General features: G+C 44.2%; 1 protein-coding gene across 16 annotated transcripts in view; it reads left to right on the top strand.

Annotated features, from left to right (window-relative positions):
• Positions 1-4,033: 4,033 nt before the first annotated feature.
• NCAM1 (neural cell adhesion molecule 1) overlaps positions 4,034-21,909 on the top strand; it is an 86,079-nt gene continuing 68,203 nt past the window's right edge. For 5 of the 16 annotated variants that reach the window (XM_039564995.1, XM_039564994.1, XM_039564993.1 and 2 more), the window contains exon 1: positions 4,035-4,158. In XM_039564995.1, the coding sequence (XP_039420929.1) occupies positions 4,104-4,158 (55 nt within the window). In that variant the 5' untranslated portion in view covers positions 4,035-4,103. Of the gene's footprint in view, positions 4,159-21,909 lie in introns of all 16 variants that reach the window. The other 11 variants (XM_039565002.1, XM_039565001.1, XM_039565000.1 and 8 more) reach the window with 4 other exon arrangements.

Raw genomic sequence — 21,909 nt, 5'->3', positions numbered from 1 at the left:
GGATTCATCTTTTGGGGCTTTGCCTGGCAAGGAGCTCCCTGTGGTAAGGAAAGAGAGGGGGGAAAAGTTGTAAATCACTCTTTTTTTGCCCTTTTTTGGGGATAATTCCTTACTTTTGGGGGATGGGGGAGCCCTCATTAAGTTTCTAAGTGAGTCCACTGGTCATTGATGCTTTAGAGCCAATTCTGTGAAATAAATCTGCCGAGTTTGGGTCTGGCAGTGCAGCTCCATGTGCAGAGAATGTGGTTCCTCATAACTTCCACATGTGCTTGAACATTCCTGCCAGGCATATTTATACTTTTTTAAATCAAAGCAGACTGAGGGATGGAGTTTTTCAATTAAAACAATCATTTATTTCTTGCTACCATGAGACACCCTCTTGTTTGAGTCTCCTCTATGCTCATTTTGCACATACTGGTTTTACACTTGCATTAATGCACATGATGTGATGGTGAGGCTTGGAATTAATGTTATTATAAATAAAAGCAGCAACTAGAACAGCTGTTCTTTTAAAATAGCCAGGTAGTAGTGATGCTGATGTCTCTTATTTAGAGGCACTGGGTGATGGAGGTGCTTTAAATACCTTTAGTGTTTTAAATTAAAAGAAAAACCAGTGACACTGTGGGAAGAGTGGAAGAGAACAGTCAGTTAATCCCAATGGACTCCCTACACCCCTCTTAATTTCTATGACTCTGCTCTGTCCTTTTCTCCTCTGAATTGAAGCATCAGGGTTGACTGGGTAGGTTAAAAATATTAAAATGAGACATTTACTGCACACTGGACATGTGTAATGGTTTTACACACAGAAGCGTGCACATTGAATTTAACATTTCAACTTCAAAGATGGAAGATTTCCTTTATTCCCATAACTGGCAGGTGACTTCCAGGAATGCCATCAGGGGTGACATGTGAGCTGTGAGTCAGACTGACAGAGCATCTCCATGAAGTCCCTTTCCCTGGATATTTCCATGACTAACAGCTGCCACATCCATATTTTCACAGCTCTGGGCATGGAACCATCCCCTGTTTGTGGGAAGCAGAACTCTGGGAGAAAAGCAGGATCAAGGTTGGTACGGACATAAAACCCAGAGGTTTTGAGGGCCCGGATTCTGAATTTCTGGGCAGTAATTTTACCCCTCCAATTCTGATGACTTCACCCTCATTCCTATGGTTTATGACATCACCAGACCACATTAATATCTTTGTGAGCCGTGTTGTCTAAAGAAGGAAAGGGAGATACTCTTACTTTTCTTCTATATTAAGACTTTTAAAAATAATCTGTGACAAAGAGAGGGATGTTTCAAGGGCCTGTCTCTGGTTTTATTGCCTGGCTGTGAAGAATATTGATTTGAGGTCATTTTGCATAGTGTTGTTATCCATCATCATAAACATCTGCAGTGCACAGAACAATCCCCCTCTGACCAGGGGGACTTCTGAGGTGCATTCCCTAACTATGCCCATTTTGCAGAGCCTACAAGTAAGGGATAACTCTGCTTCGTGGCTCATAGATCTGGGTCTCATATTTATGAAAAGCCTGCATAGTTAAAATTCATTTTTATTATATTTGCATAGCAGAAGTGGAATTAATTTGACAGATTCCACTGCTGCTGCTTTTAAATGTGGCAGAAAACTTCAAATTTCCTGTTCCCTTTTGTGCCAAGTACCCCGTGAAGTCAGTAACTGAAACTTGCAGTTCAGTTATTGATCGATGGGATTTTTTCCCCTTTTCATTTTATAGATTAACAAAAAGAAATGCACAGGCACAGCCCATAAACCTCTGTTAATGGCCAAAAAAAGGGGAAATGTGTCAGGTAATGTACTTGGAGCACCTCATTCGATTTGGATATGCCTGGGACTCGTCTCCATTGGATTTTCATCATAAAATCCATGATTTTGTTTTTAAATTACTTGGAGGCTTAAATTCAGACTAGACAATTGGTGTCTTTGCTCTGTCAAGTATTTTTAAGAGAAAAGCCCCTATTCCTGGAATTCTGCTACAGGAGAAATGATGTCTCCAGATCCCCCTTAATTCTGCCCCATCCCTGAGCTGGAGGGGGCTTGGGGTGATTTTTCCTCTGCTGAATTCCGTGTGAGTCCTTCCCTCTTTTCACCCTGGGAGTTAAAACTCCCACGTCATGGGCTATAATATTGTTTAATAGGAATAAAGATCTGCTGATATCTCCAACACAAACAACTGCTCCCCCACAGTTCAAAATAATTGATGGTATTTGTTGTGTGCAATATTCTTTCTTCACGTATCCTTCTGTTCCAATTTTTGGGGATGTCAGCTTGCAGGGAAAAAGAGCTGCCTTAATTGATTTAATGTTCTCTCCAAGACTATTGTTTACCACAGAGGAATACTCCTGCTTTGCAAGTATTTTACTCTTTTGTTGATTTCTGTGGCCTGGGATTTCATGGAAACCTCTCAGTTTATAAAAGGTGTGTCCACAACAGCTGTGCACTGCCACAATCTCTTATCCTGGATGTTATAAAGGTCATTTTTACAGGGGTACAGGGACACCTCCCCTTCTCCCCTTCAGAGCACAGATCCTAAAGGAGGCAAAAACAGGGCCCAGGTAATGAGGGATGTGAGGAGCTGGACTTCAATGATCCCTGTGGGTCCCTCCCAGCTCAGGACATTCTGTGATTTTCCTGTCAATAATAATTATTTCATTATTATTCCATCATCATCATCATCATTAACACTCTGATAATTATTAGGATCTAATAATTAGCATCATATACACCATAACAGCTGATATATTTTAATGTCACTACTATTTTATCAGATACTATTGTATATAATTATTTTCTAAGTATATGTTATATACGGATATTATTGTACATATACTATAATCGTTATACTATAATATGGTATAAAGACATATTTTATTATATTCTACTATACTACGGAGTATATTTACCTTATACTATATAAATATAATATAAATAATAGATATATTTATTGTATTTTTTTGTATTATTTTTGTCTATTTATTGTATTACGTATTATATATATAATTATTACGTATGTGCTATATGTAATATATGGCGCATATATATTACACATATATAAATATATGCATATCTATAGCATATATAAATATATAAGATAGATGATATATCATATATATAACATAATATAATATAATATAATATAATATAGCACACATGTAATATATACTATTTTTATACTATATCATTACACTCTATGATACAATATGTAATTCATATATTGGATGTTGCTATATTAATTATGCACTATAAGAATTAATAAGCGTTAACATTAGTATAATTACTATTATGTTATTAGTAATATACTATCATTGATACAAGCTACATACATCTTTTTATACATATAATACATATATATATACATATATAATACGTAATATATACACATACATAATATATACATATATATAATACATAATATATACACATATATATAATACGTAATATATACACATATATAATACATAATATATACATATATATAATACATAATATACACACATATGTAATACGTAATATATACACACATATATAATACATAATATATACACATATATAATACGTAATATATACACATATATATAATACATAATATACACACATATATAATACATAACATATACACATATATATAATACATAATATATACACATTTTCTATCGCATTTAATACATATCACATACACATATTTACATACAAATTAGAATACATATTATACACATTAGAATATTTTATTTTCTAATCCCATAATAACTATTAATTATGACGGTGATAATAATAAAAAATAGTAACTATTTGGGGTTTTTACTTAATCGTTTATTTATTGCCTAAACAAGTACGTTTTCTTTCTCGTGCCTCCCGCCGGGCGCGCAGCGGGCGCGGCACTACTTGTCGGCGCGGCGGAAGGATCGGCGGGCGCGCTCGGCGCGCAGGGATCGCTGCGCGCTGCGGCCGCTGTCAGTCAGCGCGGCGGCGCCGGGACGCGCCGGGCGCAGCGAGCGCAGCGGAGCGGCCACCCCGGGCACGGCTCTCCGCGCCCGTCCCCGCGCCCGCAGCCCCGGCGAGCGGCTCGCCGGCCCGCCGGTGCGATGCTGCTGCTGCTCGCCGTGCTGCCCTGCGCCTTCGTCCTGCTGCGAGCCGCAGGTACGGCGGGAGGGCGGCAGGGGCGGGGGCGCGCCGCGAACAATGGGGTCGGGCGGACCCCGGGCTGCGCGGGGCTCTGGGGGTGCGGGGGGTCCGCGGGGCCGCGCGGCGTCGCCGCAGCCGGAGGGGACGGCGGGGCCGCGGGGGGCTGGCGGGGGGGGAGGCGGCCGGGCTGCCCCGGGGACCCGCGGGCCGTGCGGGTCGGTGCGCGGGGAGCGCAGACAATGGGCGCGGAGGGGATGCTGCGTGCGCCGGGGGCGGCGGCCGCGCTGGCGGTGTGGCGGCGGGCTCGGTGCGCGCAGCGAGGATGCCCCCCGCCCTCCGCGAGCGGGGCACGGACGCGGGCAGGGAGGGAGCGAGGGATGCGATCGCCGTAGAGCGGCTGGAATAATAAAAGAAGAAGGAGGAGAGGGAGGGGGGGGGAAAAAAAAAAAAAAAAGGAGGGGCGCGGGGCGCTGCCGTTGTGGAGCGGACCCGGGCGCGAGCGGTGCCGCCGTGGCCGCTCGGTAGCCGCCGGTGGCCGCCCGGGTCGCCACCGCCCGTGTTCGGGAGCGGCAGGATGGAGCGGCCACACCTGTGCCGGCCCCGCCCCGGCCAGCATCCCTCCTCCGGGCTGCACCCCTGTGCTGTCCGTCCATCCGTCCATCCATCCGTCCGTCCATCCATTCATTCATCCCTCCCTCCCTCCCTCCCCCCTCTCCGACGCTGTCCGTGCCGGCGCTCCCCGGGGAGCGCTCCCCGAGCCGCGCTGCGCTCCGCCGGTGTTTGCTCGCTGTCCTGTCCGCCAGCTCCTCATCCCTTGTTCCCCCGTCCCTCGGGAGCATCCCGGCCTGAAGCACCGCCCGGGCTGCCTGTGCCATCGCCCCCTCGCAGTTGTCACCGCGTTCGGCTGGCAGCCCCTCTCGGCTCCGCATTTCGTGTGTGGCTCCCGGTGCTGTGCCCGGTCCCCGCGATCCCCGGAGGTGTTGGTGTGTCCTTGCCGTGTTCCATCCCTGCCCAGCCTCTCCTCTCCCCTTGCTCCATACCCACCACCCCTCCCCACGCTGAGGATTTTTATCTGCTTAAGCAATTACCGCTGCTGGGGCTCTCTCAGCTCTCGTGGTGACAATCGCTGTCGCGGTGGACCAGTGCCACCAGTGTCCCCAGGGCTGCTGCCAAATCTGAGCCACCTGTTTAACATCAGCACAGCACCCACCCTGAACCGTACCCGGCTCTCCCGCGGCAAAGAGCTGCTGTTTAGCCTCTCTTTATTTAAAAAAAATAACCCGTGCTTATTAGAGGGTCCGTGTAATAACGGAGGGGTTGTGCTCCCGTTCCCAGCAGCTCTTCCCGGTATCCAGATCTGCATCTGGCCCGGCCACACCCTCCCATCCCTGTCTCTGCACATTCCTGCTCTCACCCGTGCTGAGATGCCAGACTGCTCCCTGCGATTGCACAGCCATCGCCTCCCTGACACATTCACACAGCCTTTCTCAGCTGTGGGAGGGCACAATAAAGCGGTTTGGTTGGTTTTTGTTTTTTTTTTTTTCCAGGGGAAATAAATGGGAGTAAGCAAAAGAAAAATTATCTGCATATCATCTGTTGCCTGACTCAAATACATGTTTATCCAATAATAATAATTATGAATATGGAGACTGCCTAGGGAGCTGCACAGCTGGAACTGTTAAATCAGCATAAAATGGAGAACACAAAAACCAAATAAAATATTAAAAAGCTAGAACAAAGCAGCAGCAGTGTTTATGGTGAAAACAGCACCAAGCACATCAAGCTCTGCTTTCCACCCTAAAGGATGCTCTGGTCTCGTACCGTCTTTTTTTTCCCAGCTGAGCTCACCAGTCTGTGATGGGGGAGAAGGGATTTTGCTTTGGAGGCTGTGGAGATGTCAGTGCAAGAGGGTGTTTTATTTATTTTAATTTATTTTATTATATTTATTTTATGATCGTGCTGCTAAGGAAACCTTAAGCTTAAATATAAGAGGAGGCAAGAGAGAGGTATTTATTAGTGAGGAATCCCTGAGGAAGCTGTTGTCTGAGCACAGTTGTGGGGTAGGTTCACAACCAAACCACGTCTTTTAGAATAATTCCACATTTTGTGTCTATCCCCCTGGCCTGTGATAGTGCTGATTTATTTAGTCTGCTGTAAAATGAAAACATTCTCTGATAATTCAGAAGCTGATTTATAGACAGAGCAGATGGCTCCTCTCCTTTCATGTGCATCCTGAGAACTATGGTTTCCTAAAGAATAGAGAGTATTTTGTATCAACTTTATCCCCTTGACACTTGAACTTGAGAATTCCCGACTTGACTCTAGGGTTGGTTTTTTTTGTTGTTGGGTCTTTTGCATGTGGGTTTTGTCGGGGGTTGTTTTAAGAACATTTAATATAATAGTAACTTAATGAATCCCCAGTTTTTAAGTGTTAAAGATTGTGGCTGCTCTCCAGGCTGAAAGTGCCTTCACTTTTCTTGGCTCGTCTCCAGAAATATATTTTAAGGATAGACTGCTCTGCCGTCGGGTACAAGTGATGGTTTCTCGTGGATAGAGAATACCATGGGGGGTTTTTTATGGGTTTTCCTGTTTGTTTGGGGGTGGGAGGGTGATGCCATGGATTTCCTCCACGGGCTGCCAGGGAAGCAGAACCAATTGCTGGGGGAGGAGGAGGAGGAGGGGATCCTGCATCTGCTGCCATCAGTCTTTGAGGAACAGAGGGGTAGCTCGGGGAGGAGACAAAGCACAGTTTATTTCCTCATTTTAAAGGCCATCCTGTGGTTTTTCTCATTATTTAACACACCTGGTGATATAAAAAATGGTTTTTCGGTGGGTTTCTGGTGTGGTTTTGGAAGCATCGGTTTTGCAGTGTATTGCAGTGTGATTCCAACTTAAGGTGGGCATTATGAACTTGCCCAGATGTCTCTGTAAGCAGCCTGGGAGAAGCTGTTTCCTTTGGAATTGTGTCGTGGCTTTGATGCAGGGAATTATGAGAAAGCTTCAAGTATCTGATACCACCATGGCAGTGTTTTTCAGGTGCAGTGAAAAGATGATGTCTTTGTTTATCTCCCAATCCTGTCCTTTCCCAGGGATGTGAAATGTGATGTGAAACAAGCAAAGCGACTCACTTGTAAATATCAAAGGTTGAAAACCACAAGGAAACAGAATTGTGGTGTTTTCCTTGCTGTTTATAAACAGGGAGAATGGGAGTAACTCGGCTGAGGGTGTGTCTGTGCAGGGAACTACGGCTCCCAGCAGCTCCTCTCTCCTGGATGGTTCCTCTGCGCATGGTTTTTGGGAATTAATGTGTCGCTTTCCATCCCAACGCTCCCAAAAAAAAAAAAAAAAAGAGCCACCAGGCAAATAGACTTTGAGCCATCCAAATCACAGAAGCAAATTTGAAGGTCAGCTGGCTGTGGCTCCTTTTGTTTAGGAAAACACATTAGCATGGAGCAAAGGGCTGGCTGTGCACAGGGATGGAAATGAGGAGGGCTTGGCAGCAGGGCCATTATGGCCCCGCAGTTCCTGGTGGGGAAATGCAGCTGCTCATTAGGAACGATGCCTTTTGAAGTGACCGTGAGAGCCAAATGGCAGCGCCTGCTCCTGCCGTTGGAGGGAGGTTTTTCTGTGGTTTTTGGTTTGCGGTGTAGATGGAATGGAGAAAAATGGATAAAAATCAGGGATAAATTTCACATTAAAGTAGATGTATGGCTTAAAATCCAGTAGTTTCCACTGTATCGATGGGAAGGCGGATAATCCCTGTCCATAAGTGATGCCTGCACCTGCCAGACCTTCCAAGGATAAATGACAGATAAGGGATGGAGTCACCATCCCTGGAAGAGGCCAGAAATGTGTGACTGTGGCACTTCAGGACAGGGTTCGGTGGTGAACACGGTGGTGGTGCAGGGTTGACAATGAGACTTGATGGTCCTCAAGGCCTTTCCCAACCTTAGTGATTCTCTGGTTCCACAAAAAGCAATTTCAGGAGGAATTTCTTCATGGAAAGGGTTAAATGTCGGCAGGGGCTGCCCTGGGAGGTTTGGATTCCCCATCGATGAGGTGAACAAGGAATTACTGGGCAAGGTGGGGATTGGTCACAGCTTCGACTCAATGTCCTTGGAGGGCTTTTCCAACCTCAGTGATCCTGGGATTCCATGAAAAACCTTGTGCCAGAGCACGTTGGGGTGTACAGGGGAGGTGCTGACGTATTTGAAAATACCCAAAGCCACCTGAAAGCTTCCTCAGAGCATTTTTTGGACCATGTTACAGCTTTGGCTTCTGAGGTTGCTTTTAACACAAGAATTTATGTACTGGAGGTGCTTCAGCTAAATTCTGACTTGGACAAATGTGGAACATCAACAGCCTTAGTCCTGAGAGCTCCAGATCTCCAGGCAGCTGCCGGAAAAGCTGATTTTTGGGGAACAGCACACAATGGGAGGTTTATCCTGCAAAGCAAGTGCAAATAGCTGTAAGATTCCTCTGAAGAAGCAGCAGCAGCTGTGGGGTGTAGTCACACAGAGCCGTGCTTAAGAGCTGGGGGAGTTATCCAAATCCTTAAAAGTGAATAATAATTAGGACGGAGATCTGGTGTTTGCAGCAGAAGTCAGGGAGCCATGTTGGGTTTGAACAAAAAAAAAAAAAAAAAAAAAGATGCTTGTGCCTGAAGATTAATGTCTCAACTTCCCTCTGCATGCTCAGAAATAGAGCTGGGGTTTGGGAATGTGGGAGATTTTCAGCTCTGTAATTGCTCACTGTGGGTTCTGTGCTCCTGCCCTGCCAGGTGATGGAGAGACCAAAGGTCTGTGAGACCCTGACTGTCCCCAGGTAAATTCAGGCTGAAAACCAGGTCACAGAGGGGACAAAGGCCAGGGAGTGGCAGGCGCCGCTCCTGCAGCCATTCCTGCTGCACTGGGCCCTGGCAGGGATGCAGCCCTATATCTGTAAATCTGATGCAAGGACGTTAAGTTTAGGCTGCAGGCAGTAATGGGAAACGTGGCAGGGTTGATCCATCCTCTATTTACATCCCAGATCTTGTGACAGGACAGATGCAGGGGTTGTTGGGAAAACTGGGAGTTGGCTGGTTCAGTACAGCTTTGGTAGAATAATGTGGAAAATATTTGGGAAATCCATTGAAATGGTCGATTTCTCAGAATGGGGAGCCATTTGATTTGAGTTAAATATCCATCACTTCAGCAGGGCGTTGTCAGCCAGGACAGAATCCATTTAAAGAAACTTTTGATTGTTCTAATTGTTCCAGAATTGTCAGTCTCATCATGTCTTGAATAAAATATTTATGTTTTCTTCATAGCTGAGTTTTAAGACTGTTACAGCCATTGGGTAAATCAGGGTAGGTACTTTCCACAATTTGTTATTAAAATCAGGCAAGTCAGGGTAATTTTCTGAAAATCCACCTGCTCCTCACTGCTGAGGCCACGTTTGGAGTGCAGGGTCTAATTCTGGACTCCCCAGTGCCAAAAAATCTGTGGATTTACTGGAGAGAGTCTGGAAGAGGGACTGGAGCATCTTTGGTGTGAGAAGAAGCTGAGACTGGAAAGTGAAGCCTCGAGGGGATGTGAGCGTGGATGAATTCTTGCTGGGAAGGAGTGATGGCAACCAGAATCACCCCAGTGATTGCCCAGGGGCAGAACAAAGCGGAATACAGCGAATCCTGTCTGAACATATGAAAGCACACCAAAATCCCTACTTTTTTTGTTGGATGAATCCTGGAACAGGTTGAGTGGAGAGATTGTGGATTCTCCATCCATGGAGCCTTCAGAAGCCACCTAGCCAGATGCCTGGTGACCTCCTGCAGCTGCCTTCCCCTCCTGGACTGGATAATCTCGAGATGCCCCTTCCAATCTCAATTGTTCTGTGATTTTCCTACCTCTACTCTTATAAAAATAGAATAGAAGCTTATTTGAATATTTAATTTACCTTTCTTTGTTTATATTAATCATATTTATCACCCTCGAATCTTTAAGATAAACAAGAATGTTAATGATTTGTTACGGGTTTATGGTTAATTATAATTTACCACACTGATTAACGTGAAATATAACTCCAAAGACTTGAATGGGAGTGTGTAAATCTGTGTAAAGAAATGGGGAATTGTGTGAAATAGAGGGTTGGAGGAAGAAATGAGTCAGGTGACATATTCAGGTTACATTTTGGGCAGAGTTTGGTGTGAATCAGTGCTTGAAATTCAAGGTCCTTTCCAGAGGAGAGACTTGGCTGAGCTGTGGAGTTGAGTAGGTGATAAGTGATGAAATAAAGTGATAAAGATTTTAGACAATGGAAATAGAAAATTGTTGCCTCCAAAATTGAATGGGCTTTTCCAGATGTTTAATATCTCTTGTCCCAAAAGCAACTCTATAAAAAAATTCTTAAGTTGTCAAAAGAGCTGCAATATTTTCCTGCAGAATTTAGTTAATTGTCCCTGAAATCAAACTGTAGGATTGTAAATGTTCTTGTTTTATGAAAAAAACCCCTAAACGTGTATTTTAAAAGCACAGTTCTTTGCAGTGAGTTCCAAGTGCCGTTCTTTTTACCACGAAGATTGATGTGCATTAAGCTTTCAGCAATTTTAATCCCATTTTTTTTCAGCGCCTTCATATGTGGGATATTCAAGGCTGTGTTTCACCGTGCTACAAAGGAGGAGCAGCCAGTTCGGTGGTGTTTGCACAATATTGGCAAATTGGGCTTTAATGCGTGGCATTATTGCATAATCTGATGTTTAAAATAAACACGGGCAGTAATTGAGGGGACCTCGGAGTTCGGGGATGCTCGGCGGTGGTTCTTCAGAGCCCGCTAAAGAGCAGCCTGTCTTTGCATATTAATCACCCTTTCAAAGGAACTCTGCCTTATTTGCATTGTGCCGGCACTGAGGAGTCCCAGAGTGTGCCCGAAGGGAGGAGGGGGGGCTGCGATTGTCGTGCTCAAAAGGGTTTTTATTCCATTCAAGTGGCAGGGCTGAGAGCAGCAGAATCCGGGCAGGGTTTGGGGAAGGACAGCCCCGCTCCGCTGCTCGTGGGCTCCGAGCACCGCGATGCCGAATATTCACAATGAAAGCTGCAGATATCTGTGGCTGGTCGGGCAATTGGGGTTCCAAATAAAATATTGTTCCGTGGTTTTGCCTTTTGGGATCACAGCAGGCCACGCTCTAGGTCTCGATGCCTTTGGGAAACACGGGGACGGGGTAAAGGTTGGGGAGATTTCAGGTTGTGTGTGTTTGGGAATAACAGGATTTCCCAGGCCACCGCATTCCTCTGGTGATGAGGTTTTATGTAACTTCAGCTGCTGCTTTGGGGCAGTGTGGGGCGAGGTGTTAATGAGCTGTGTCTGTACAGAAAAATCCAGAAAAGGGGAGATTTTGGATCCTTTTCTTTGTACAGGTCCCAAAACCACACAGATATTGAAACATGGATTTTAGTGAGCAGTGAAGATGTTTCAATGGGTGATGGGTTGGTGTTCTGAAGGAGAAGATGTACAGATAAAATATATTTATTTATTTATTTATTTATTTACATACATATATAGTAGTACAGCATAGTGGGAATTTTATTTTGGCACAATGAGTAGGAGAATTGGGCTGCAAATTGTGGTTGTGAGTAACCAACAGGTCTTGTTGTGACTACAGGTGAAAACTGATCCATCCCTGTAGTGACACTGGTTCTGCTGAAGAAAACCTTTTGTTGGAAGGAAAAGCTGCATTTCAGACAACCAATACCACTGTGCTCCCCAAACCCAAAGATGTTATCCTATGGTTGTGTTTAATCAATATTATTGAGCTGTTTGCTGAAGTCCTTGGTGTCTCTTTCCTCCTGCTTTTCCTTGCTTTATTAACTCTTCGGGCATATTTTCTTACACTTGATTATTTTGTTTTGCTAGAAAACTGGCAGAGAGTTCCCTCTTGGTGTGAATTTTGGGAATGAGGTTATGTAAAGCAGCAGTTTCCAAACAGGTGTCCTAGGAGCTAAAAAAGCCACAACAGCCTTGAGTGATGATGTTCAGGCTGGGCTGGGTTTAACTTGGAAAGGTCTTTGTGGAAACGAATCACTGCAGTGATTTTTTCTGTGTTTATTGTTGCTCTCTGTGTTCAAAATGGTATTTTCAGGGTCTTTTTGTAGCGAACATGAGGAATTTTTGTAATTTGGTGATGCTGTTAAGGCAACGAGATGGGGAGAGCATTCTTCTGCTAAATGTTAGTTTTGCTGTATTTTAGTGCAAACTGTTGGGTTTATGTGTGGATGTTTTGGGGTAGGAATGGGTGGATTTTCATGAGGTAGCAGAGCTTTGCCTGTGTCACTGCGGTCAGAAAGAAACCCCGACACCATCCCTGCCAGACAATTCCCATTTATTTCCCTCATAATTTCATATAAAGCTCCTTGCACTTGCAGTATTTAGAGGTTAAGTGTAGCAGCGAGTACTAAATACAACCAATGTGGCTATTTCCCTGTAATAACAACTGCCTTCATATTGTTTTTATCTCATTAATATTAATTGTGTGCAAGCTGTGGCACTGTTATGATGAAGCCCTTAGTGCCCACCTGGGTGTGCTCTGAAAGCCTTAAAATAACCATTTTTAAACCTTCTTTTAAATTTGTTAATGTGCTTAACAGCGTCTGTGCAGCTCAGGATCTAGTGAGCAAAATGCCCACTCATTATTGGCTAATTATAATATTTTAGGACTTAATTTCGCATTTTTCAGTATGTTAAGAATGAGAGAACGTCATCAGACGCTTGTGCACGGCATTTTAGCAAAATACAATCAACAGCTGCTTGGCCAAGGAACTTATTGAATTATTATGAGCCTGCAGGAATCAAAGTAACAGAGAACTGGAGCCGTGTTTTGGTTGTGTTTGCAGCAGATAATCCCCAGAAGTCTAACGTGCTTTTGGGGCTGGGAGCAGACACACGGAATTACTGCACACTCCCTAAATCCTCCTGCAGTTTAATCTCTTCATGATCTCTGGGATGCAATGGGAAGGCCCTCAGCGTTTATTCCCTACTCCCTGGTGGCTGGGCTTTGTTGGGAATGGAGGAGGGAAGCTGGGATGCATGAAGGGAATAAACTGTGTAAATTTATTTGTTGTAGACAATCTGGAGCAACTTTTGTTCTGCTGCAGAGAACTCACTGTAAGAAGAGCTACAGCACCAGAGATTTAATTTCATACTGATTCACTTCTAGCTTTGCCATTTTATTTTATTTGGGGATGGGCTTTGGCCATTTCACTCTCTAATTTTTCTCCATTTCTCTGTAAAATGAGTATTTCATGAAATACAAGCAAACTTGGAGTAGTTTGTGCTTTGTGGACAAAAAGAACATAGTGCTGCAGTGATTGTTTGTGGTTTTAATTTCCCACTTCAGGCTAGCATGAATATTAGCTCCAGAGCAGGAAATACTGGGAAATATTTGTGCTTAATAGAATAAAAGTTATTCATGTCTAGAAATGGGTATTTCTGTTGGATGCTTTTATTCCTGGCCAAACAGAAGTGTGTTTTTCGTGGTCATGCTGGTGTGCAGTTTGTTTGCACACAGTATCGGGCACGAGGAGGTAAATCCTGCTTTTATCCACGTCAGGCACAGTCCCAGGGAATATCCAGGCAGGAATTTGTCTCACCTGCTCACAGGTACTGAGGGATCACCTGGCCCTGGGAAAGTTCCAAGTGGCTACTTGAGTAAAGATCAGTGGAAATGTGCAGAGTGGCCATTTATTTTGAAATAAATGACTTGTGCTGATCTTTCTTACACCTGCTGAAAGAACAGGGATTTCACTGAAAGAGGAAATGTTTTGGGTTTTTTTTTCCCACCCAGGCCCTGCCTTGCTGCTCACACTGCAATTAATGTGACCTGCTGCTCATTAATGACTTGCTGTGGGTGGGTAGGGGAAAACACAGCAAATTCATAAAAACAGTGCTCTTTTCCTTGCTGGATGCTCTCAGCTCTGCTGAAGGGGAGCACTGGGAGGATTTAAACCAATCTGTCAACATTTGTGCTATTTCACACTTAGGTTCTGTTGTAAGAACAAAAATCTCCTTTGCTTTGCAGCAAATCTCAGCATCATCAGCAAAGCATTGAACAAACCCAGTCCTGGGATATTTTTTCCCTCAGTCTCTCTTCCAGAAGAAAACTTGCGCTTCAAACCCTTTGAATTGGGCTCTTTTTTAAAACACACATTTTCTGGAGCAGCTTTTTCCATTCTTTTACAAGGAGTCCTTGAATATTCGAGGTAGAAAGGTGCACTTGGAGCAGAAGCTGCTGGAGCAGTCCCTGGAGTGTGTTTGCCTTGGGTTTTTCTGTGTTCTGGGCAAACACACTTCAGCTATTTCTGCTTTTATCAATGGCAGTTGTTGGTGTTTGCTCATAAAACAATAGTAGTAGTAAGTGTTTTATACACAAGCTTGTGGGTTTTGCATCATTTTAATGTGAAAGTAATGACTTGTGGGAGATGAGAGAACTCTAAAGGCTGTCCTTTAGGACAATCTCTGTTACTGCTATCTAATACCAATAAATTAAAGCTTTCTTTTTGCTTTTTAATGGGTGTACTTAAGTTTCTGATAACCTGTCTCTGTTTTTTCTTTGGGGATTAACAAGTAACTAAGGCTGAACGTGCCAGTTACCTGCAGATGAAAGTCCTATTGAAATCCCCATTATTTTGGTTAAAAGAAGCTATTTTTGTATGAAGAAGTCTTGTTTTTTGAGACTGGATCTCGATTTGAATGAAAGCACAACCCCATTGTGGACCATTTTTGTTGTGTTCAGCCCTGAATTTCAGGCTCTGGTTTGTAGCTGCAGTCGCTCTGGCAGGTCTGGAGAGTGATCAGTGCCTTATTCCAAGGCTTCTGTGTATTCCCAGGAGTTGTTTTTCATCAACCTAAATTGGTCCATCCAAAGCAGCCTCAAGATAAAAATAGCAAATCCCACACTCACTCATTTTGTGCGTTCAGGCCCTGCATTATTGATGCATTCCTGCAGTGTCCTCTGTGTCCAAAAGATTCATTGTGTGTGATTTATTATTTAGTGGCACATGCAGAAATACCTCCAAGCATTAAAAAAGCAAAAGATAAAGGTATTTTCTTATCAGGTGAATGGTTCTCTTATCTCCTTTTCCTTGAAGATTGCAGTGAGTAGTGGGACCAGAGGAATTTAGTTGGAGTGGTGAGTGAAAGCAATGCTGCTGATTCCCTTGGAATTTAGCACTTTAAATGGATTAGAACTAAAAATATCCCTGCCTGGCATTGCGTCAGATCCAGAAACCTTTCAGAGTATCTGCATTTCCATGTTTGCTGGCAATTTAAAAAGAGTCCCACGTTGGAGCTAAGTGGGAGCGTTGTGAAGGGGAACCAGGATTCTTCACTGGAGCAGTTGGGCATAACTGTAAAATTCATGGGTGTTGCTAAATGGGAGCCCACAGAAGCAGCATTTGGGAAGGAAAAAGTGATTTTTGCTACAGACAGGATGTGTAATTCTCTCCTTGGATATGTGGAAGCCTTAACAGGAATTAATCTCCCTTTGTAACTTTGGGGTGGGATCTTGCAGCAGCTGGACCACATCTTGTTGATCTTGTTGGTCAATTCTGTTGCCAATTAATTCACTCATAGCTCATATTTTTGGGGTTTTTTTAATAATGGTGTGTGAGCACTCCTTATAATCCCATAAACCCAGAAATGGTATTTTAACAATGGAAAGGGAACTAATCATGTTTTGTGCTTATCTAAAAGCCTGGAATTTCACCACCACAATGGAGGAGACTTTGATTTAACTTGTGGTGTGTGCTCCTGTTTTGTTTGGACAAATTTTACTTTCCTAGAGCAGTTGAATGATCTTGGTGCCCTTGTAGAGGGGCTGAAACAGAGAAATACAGAATCCCACCGTGCTAATTGGGGTGTTTTTAATGAAATGTGATGGTACCACTGTTAACCATCCTCATGCATTATTAGTTCCTAAACTGCTGGAACAATCACTGTAAATCAGCACAGGATTTTTTTTTCCTTGGTACTGAACATTTTCGTTGATTTTTGGCCCATATTCCATGTAAGTGCAGAGCTGTTGGCTGCACATTCAGGAGCTCTAAAGGTGAGTTCCTGCTGATGCTGGAGGTGTGTTTTGGGCTCCAGGTGTTGGTCCTGCAGGTTTCTGGAAGGTGAGGGGGACTGAAGTACAGTGTTTTAAACTCTTGTATTTGATGGATCAGCTGCCTGCACTGCAGGGAAGGTTCTTTGAGAGGTTGTACATTCAAGACAGGTAAGATTTGGAAGCTGTGGTCCAGGTTAACATTTTGGACTCCACTAGATGGCACTGATTTATTGTGCTGTTGATAAAAGACATCAAATGCAGTGGGAGATTTTTATTTTTTGAACAGAAACCATAAAGGAGGTGATGAGGACGCTCAGTACTTACCTGTTTGTCTGGTGGATGCATAGACAGTTTTCTTCATGACCTCCTGCTTTTGCAGAGGAGTTTTGGATGGGGTAGGCCAATCATGAGCATATATTTTAAATATTTAGCACTGGGAAGACATCTCTAAATAAATACCTGCTTTTTCTTAGTGAACATCCTCTGTTGTTGCAGAAAGAGGCTGGGCCAGTGTTGGTGCAGGCAGCTGGGTTTGCCATAATTGTGTCTCAAACCATCACGGAATCCAGCACAAAGATAAATTCTTACCTTTCTGATAAGAGTATTCCTGGTGGGTTGCAGTCACACAGTCCTAGTTCTGGTTAGCACCAAAATGATTTCAGTGTCGTGGTGCTGGAGGGCCCTGGGTGTGTTTTATCCCAGCTCCAGGGGCAGAAATGGCCATGGAAGTTCTTTTGGTAAATTTGGTACCCAGATTCCCCCAAGGGCCCTCTGTGTCCTGCTGATGAGGGTGGAAGAGCAGAGAGTTATCCCAGGAATCCATAATTCCATCTCTTCTGGCTTTCCCCTGCATTCCCTGTGCCACCAGATGCTGCCCTTGAAGGCATCACAAATCTCACGTGGGCCAGGAGATGTTGGACTTGAGATTTAGGATGCTCCATGGGGATAAACTTGGAATAAGGCTTGGTTCTACCTTGTTTTCCTCCTCTAATCTCCTTTCCCTTCCAGCCAGGGGGGAGCTGAGCAGGGCTGCAGTTTGGCCTCGCTTGACTTCAGCACTCGTGGGTGTTTTAATCTGGTGCCTCACGAGTGAAGCTGTTCCTACAGAGAGTGTGCAGCTCTCCTTCCCTCCCTCCAGGAAGCAAAGCCTGGCTGTTCCCTCGCCTTCCTTTCAAGGGATTGGGAAGTACGTGGCTTTCCAAGGAAATCAGCCTCCCTTGTGCTGCTGGAAATAGCTGTTTTCTGCCTGGCCTGTGGTTGGAGGGATGAAGCCTTTCAGGAGCCTCAGATAAATACAAAGTACAGCAGTGACTCCCAGAATTCAGCATATTGTAGATGTTGATGGTTCCTTCAGCTGCACTTTCTGGGGCTGTGTGTGGGATTTCTGCGGCTCTGCACGTTTCCCCAGGGAATTTGTGTTTCCCCTATCCAAAACCTGCGTGGAGCCGTTTGCAGGATTCAGCAACCAAGGCACTGCAGCGACGCAGGGAGGGACCTCAAATCCAGTTTGGTGTAGTTGGAGATCTGCCTTCAGCCATTTGTGTTTTAAGCACCACAAAGCCGTGATTGATGTGCTGATATTCTCTGTCTGCTTGTTGTTTTTCCCTTCTCCCCTCTCAAACTGCGGATTCAATTGTTAGTTTGGCCTCCAGTACATAATTAGTGATGTTTCTCAGGCACAGCTCACTGCAGTCTATGGGACTCCTTCCTGTGACATTGACAGGGGTGCTTTTTTCTAAATCTATTTTTTTTTCCTTTTGACATCATTAATTTTTACACAAATTTATGAATTTAACCCTTGGTGAGGAAGCATTAGGTGATGTGTCCTGGCTTTGAATTAATTCCTAATGCCCTTGTTTCCTAACTCCTTGATTTATATATATTCCATTTAATTCTGGGATGTAATATATTATTAATTCCGAAATCCATTATTTCCTGACTTTTTCCCACTGCCACTTTTTTTCTTCTTTTTCAGAACATTTTTCTCTTGTTTGCTGTGTACTGAAGTTTTGACATTCCGGGATAAATGGATTATTAATGAATTTGTCACGTGCAGTGCTTGGGAGCAGCCTGGCTGTCCCCAGGGCTGGATGGGGACGGGTGCCTGCTGTCCCTTGGACACCTCACAGATCTGATTGTAAATTGGCCCAAAAAGGGGGGATTTACTGGAGCGTGGCCGGGGCTGTTGGATTTGTGCTGGTGGAGAATCAATCAGGGCTGCTGACAGAGCTGGGCAGGGGGGACAGGGTGGGTGGGGACTCCAGGCACTGTTTTCTGTTCTGTTTTCCAGCACAGAAGGTGGAATAGTAATTTATTATCTGACATTCTTTGCAAACAGATGGAAAACACTCTGCTTGTGAATTTGCAAGGGAAAGGATTCTGGGAGCAGGCTTTGCATATGGCCTTCCCCCCTTGGTTTTTTTGCATGCTTAGGAAAACAAGAGTGAAGTCATTCCTTGTTGTTGGAAGGGAACTTGTGTCGTGTTCCCACTCCGGCTGTTGAGATGGATAAAAAGTCCCCAAACCATCCACCCTGGACATGGTAAATGGATTGAAGAAAAGGGAATAAAATATGGTTGAGAAGTACAATGAGCTCTGCGAGTTCTGTTGGATTCTCATCCTACAGATTGCGTTTTTTAATGTAGAAAACCTCTCTACTGGATATAACGATCTGGTGAAGAAAGAGGAGATGTTAAGGCTAAGAACATCTAATTTAAAAGCCGAACAGGTGAATAAATGGCCCTGGAATCAGTGAGCGGTGAAGGTGCCCTTTGCAACAGTGACAGTCTGTGTTGTAGTTTGGGTTTGTTGTAGCTTTTCTCAAGAGAGCAAGTCATGAACTTGTTTCTTTGTTTTGGTGGGAGGGTTTTGCCTTTGGTGAGTTTCAAACCAGGGTGTTGTCACCCTGCAAAGATAAGAAAGGCGCTCTGGGTTTGCCAGGACTGGAATGCAGCTAAGAGCACTTGGGAATTAGGATTTTGCTGCTTTTGGCAGTTAAATGCCCTCTGGGTGTGTGCCCTGTGGTGTCCAGGCCGTGATCAGACGCTGCAGAGGTTCCTGAATCAGATTGTACAGAAACAGCAGCAAGTGTTTGTGACTGGAGTTGGAGCTTTTCCCCTTGCAGAATAAAAAGCCTGGAGAAGGCAGTGTAGGGTGTGGAATCAGACAGATGGGTGCTTAACCTAAATCCCCTGAATTCCCTGGGGACACCTGGCCCAGGCTGCTGGCAGGGGACCTGCGGTTGGAGCTGCTGTGTGAGGTGATGGGAAGCACTTTATTCAGTGTCCAGGATTACAGTAAATGTACAGATGACATTAAATGTCCCTCAGAGCACCCCGAGGAGTGAATCCCTGCTCACAAGGTCATCTAGTCCTGGGGGAGGTGGCACCAAGGACCTCCTGATTCCTGGGCCTGGGGGATCCCATCAGAAACGTGCTTGACTGGGAAATTTCCATTTACAGCTTTGGTTACAACTCCAGTGAATGTTTATTTGGTTTTCCTTCTATCTAAAAAAAGAAAGCATAGGATGAACGTTGACTATAGATAAGTAGGAAAATCACATCCATGCATTACCAGTGCATTCCCATTTTTTATATCAACCACTTGTATCGATCAGTCTCATTTATAGTATATTTTCACCGTCTGAGTGCTAACTTTAATCTCTGTAGCTCTGCCTTTGTTTCCCATCATAGCAGCTCCCATTATCTTTGAATTTCATCCCTACATTTCTTCCTGTGCTGGTTGGAAGAGGCAGAAAAGGGGAGATGCCACTGCAGTCATTCCCCATGAAAATGAGCAGGTCCTGCATGAGCCCTGCCTGATCCGTGACAGGTTCCTGCTGCAGAATCACAAAATCCTGTTCTAAATCGTGGTGCCACTGCCAATTAATCAAAGCCAGGCATGAGCCCCCGTGTTCCTTGTTCTGGTGCCCATTAGGAGCAGCTGCATCGTGGACTTTGATGTCTTGGGAGGACAATGGGATCACTGTTCCAGCTCCAAACTGCTTCTCCTTGCTGTTTCCTTTGTTTCAGGGGTATGGGAGTGGGGAAGACGTGAGGGGGAACACAAGATGTAAATCTCTGGCAGGAAATTGCTCACAAATGCCATCACTGGAACGTCAGGATTTTAGCAGGGATGCACTTGGAAAGCAGCAGAATTTGAATGCTGGCAAATAAATGAGGATGAAGGGGGAAATTGTCCTCATTGAAGAGGGGAAAATCCAGCTTAATTCAGAGCAAAGTGTAATTAAGGGGGAGAAAACTTCTGGCATAGATGGAGAGAGCTGGGAGATTGCAGGAAAAGTTGTTGTGCACAGATAAAATTTATGTATTTCTGTCTGGTTTTTTTTGGAGAATGTGCCCACGTTTTCCTGGGGTATTCTTTGAAGTGGACACCCAGAAAGTTTGGGTAATTCCCTCCTGATTTGTGCAGTGAAGGAGGTGTCTCTATGCAGGAAATTTGAATTTTTGCAAAATGAGGTGCTTTAAAAACAGCAAGAAAAGCAGAGGTGGTGAATCCATGTGTTTATAAGCAAGAGGAAGGAATTGGGAGGGATGGGGATGGGATAATGGGGTGACAGAAGCACCATCCCAGTGGTTTGGGTTAGGGCTGGGTGTAAAATAACATTAAAAGACGTTTCTTTCTCTTTTCTTCCTAAAAGCTCCATTATTTGCCTCATCCACCCCAAAACTGTGGGTAATTGAAGCTTAGAGATTCATTCTTATTTATATTTTCCCCATAATTCTGTGTCAGGATCCCAGTGAGTCACCTTCTCTGAGGGTTTTTGTTGCTGTTCACTAAATGACAGAAGTGACTGAATTCCTGCTTCCAGGCATGTAGGAGATCCCACATTTCTGGTGCCATCTGTTATCAAACTTTGCGGGTTTTGTTTTTCCCAGTTTGCAGCAATTTGAGGGAGAGTAGGGGAAATAGAGCAGGTGATGAAAAGGGGAATTCAAGTGATGCAAAACACTGGTGTAATGACCAGGAAAAGAAGAGTGCCTGGTGTGAGGCTTTAGTAAATTCAACAGCCTCTGACAGAAGATGATTTTACTCAAATATTCTGACCAAAACCTGCAGGTCACTCACTGTATTCACCCTGTCATGAACCAATTTATGCATTTATTTATTTATTTTGAATTGTGTCTTGCTGTAATTGCAGCTCATTATCTCTGTTGTGATGAAGCGAGGGGTGAGGATGTCCCAGGAGGTGCTGGCTGATAACAAAAATCACCTTGCATGTGAGCTCTGAGTCCCAGCCAGGCCTCCTGAGTGTATTTTTTAATGAGCTCATCCAGTAGAAAGATCCATTGTTCCCTCCACAGACAATTGCTGGCTTGTGCTGTTTGGAGCTCTCTGCTTGGGCAGAATTCTTGGCTTCTGTGGGAATTGTCCTTTGGGCTTGGCTTTTTCTTCAGTAGATACAAGAAAGGGGAGAAAAACCCCATCCAAATACATAATTAATTATTTATGTATTAGTGATCTAAAGCTTCCACTTTATTGTGTGATGCTTGAAGCCGAGTTTTGAACAAGGATGAGCAAACAGCACTTTGTGTTTTTCCCACAGGAGAAGCAAATGTTTCTTAAAATTGAAATCCCCCGTCATTCGTGAGTCAGGGCTGATTTTAGCAAGGAGTTGATTGGACATGAATTACGTAGATGCTACTCCAGAGTTGAAATTATCTTGGGTT

The sequence above is a fragment of the Corvus cornix genome, chromosome 24, assembly GCF_000738735.6.
Source record: "Corvus cornix cornix isolate S_Up_H32 chromosome 24, ASM73873v5, whole genome shotgun sequence".
In the NCBI taxonomy this organism is placed as follows: domain Eukaryota; kingdom Metazoa; phylum Chordata; class Aves; order Passeriformes; family Corvidae; genus Corvus; species Corvus cornix.
Note: the sequence above shows the minus strand (reverse complement) of the source record. Positions and strands in the feature narration are given on the sequence as shown.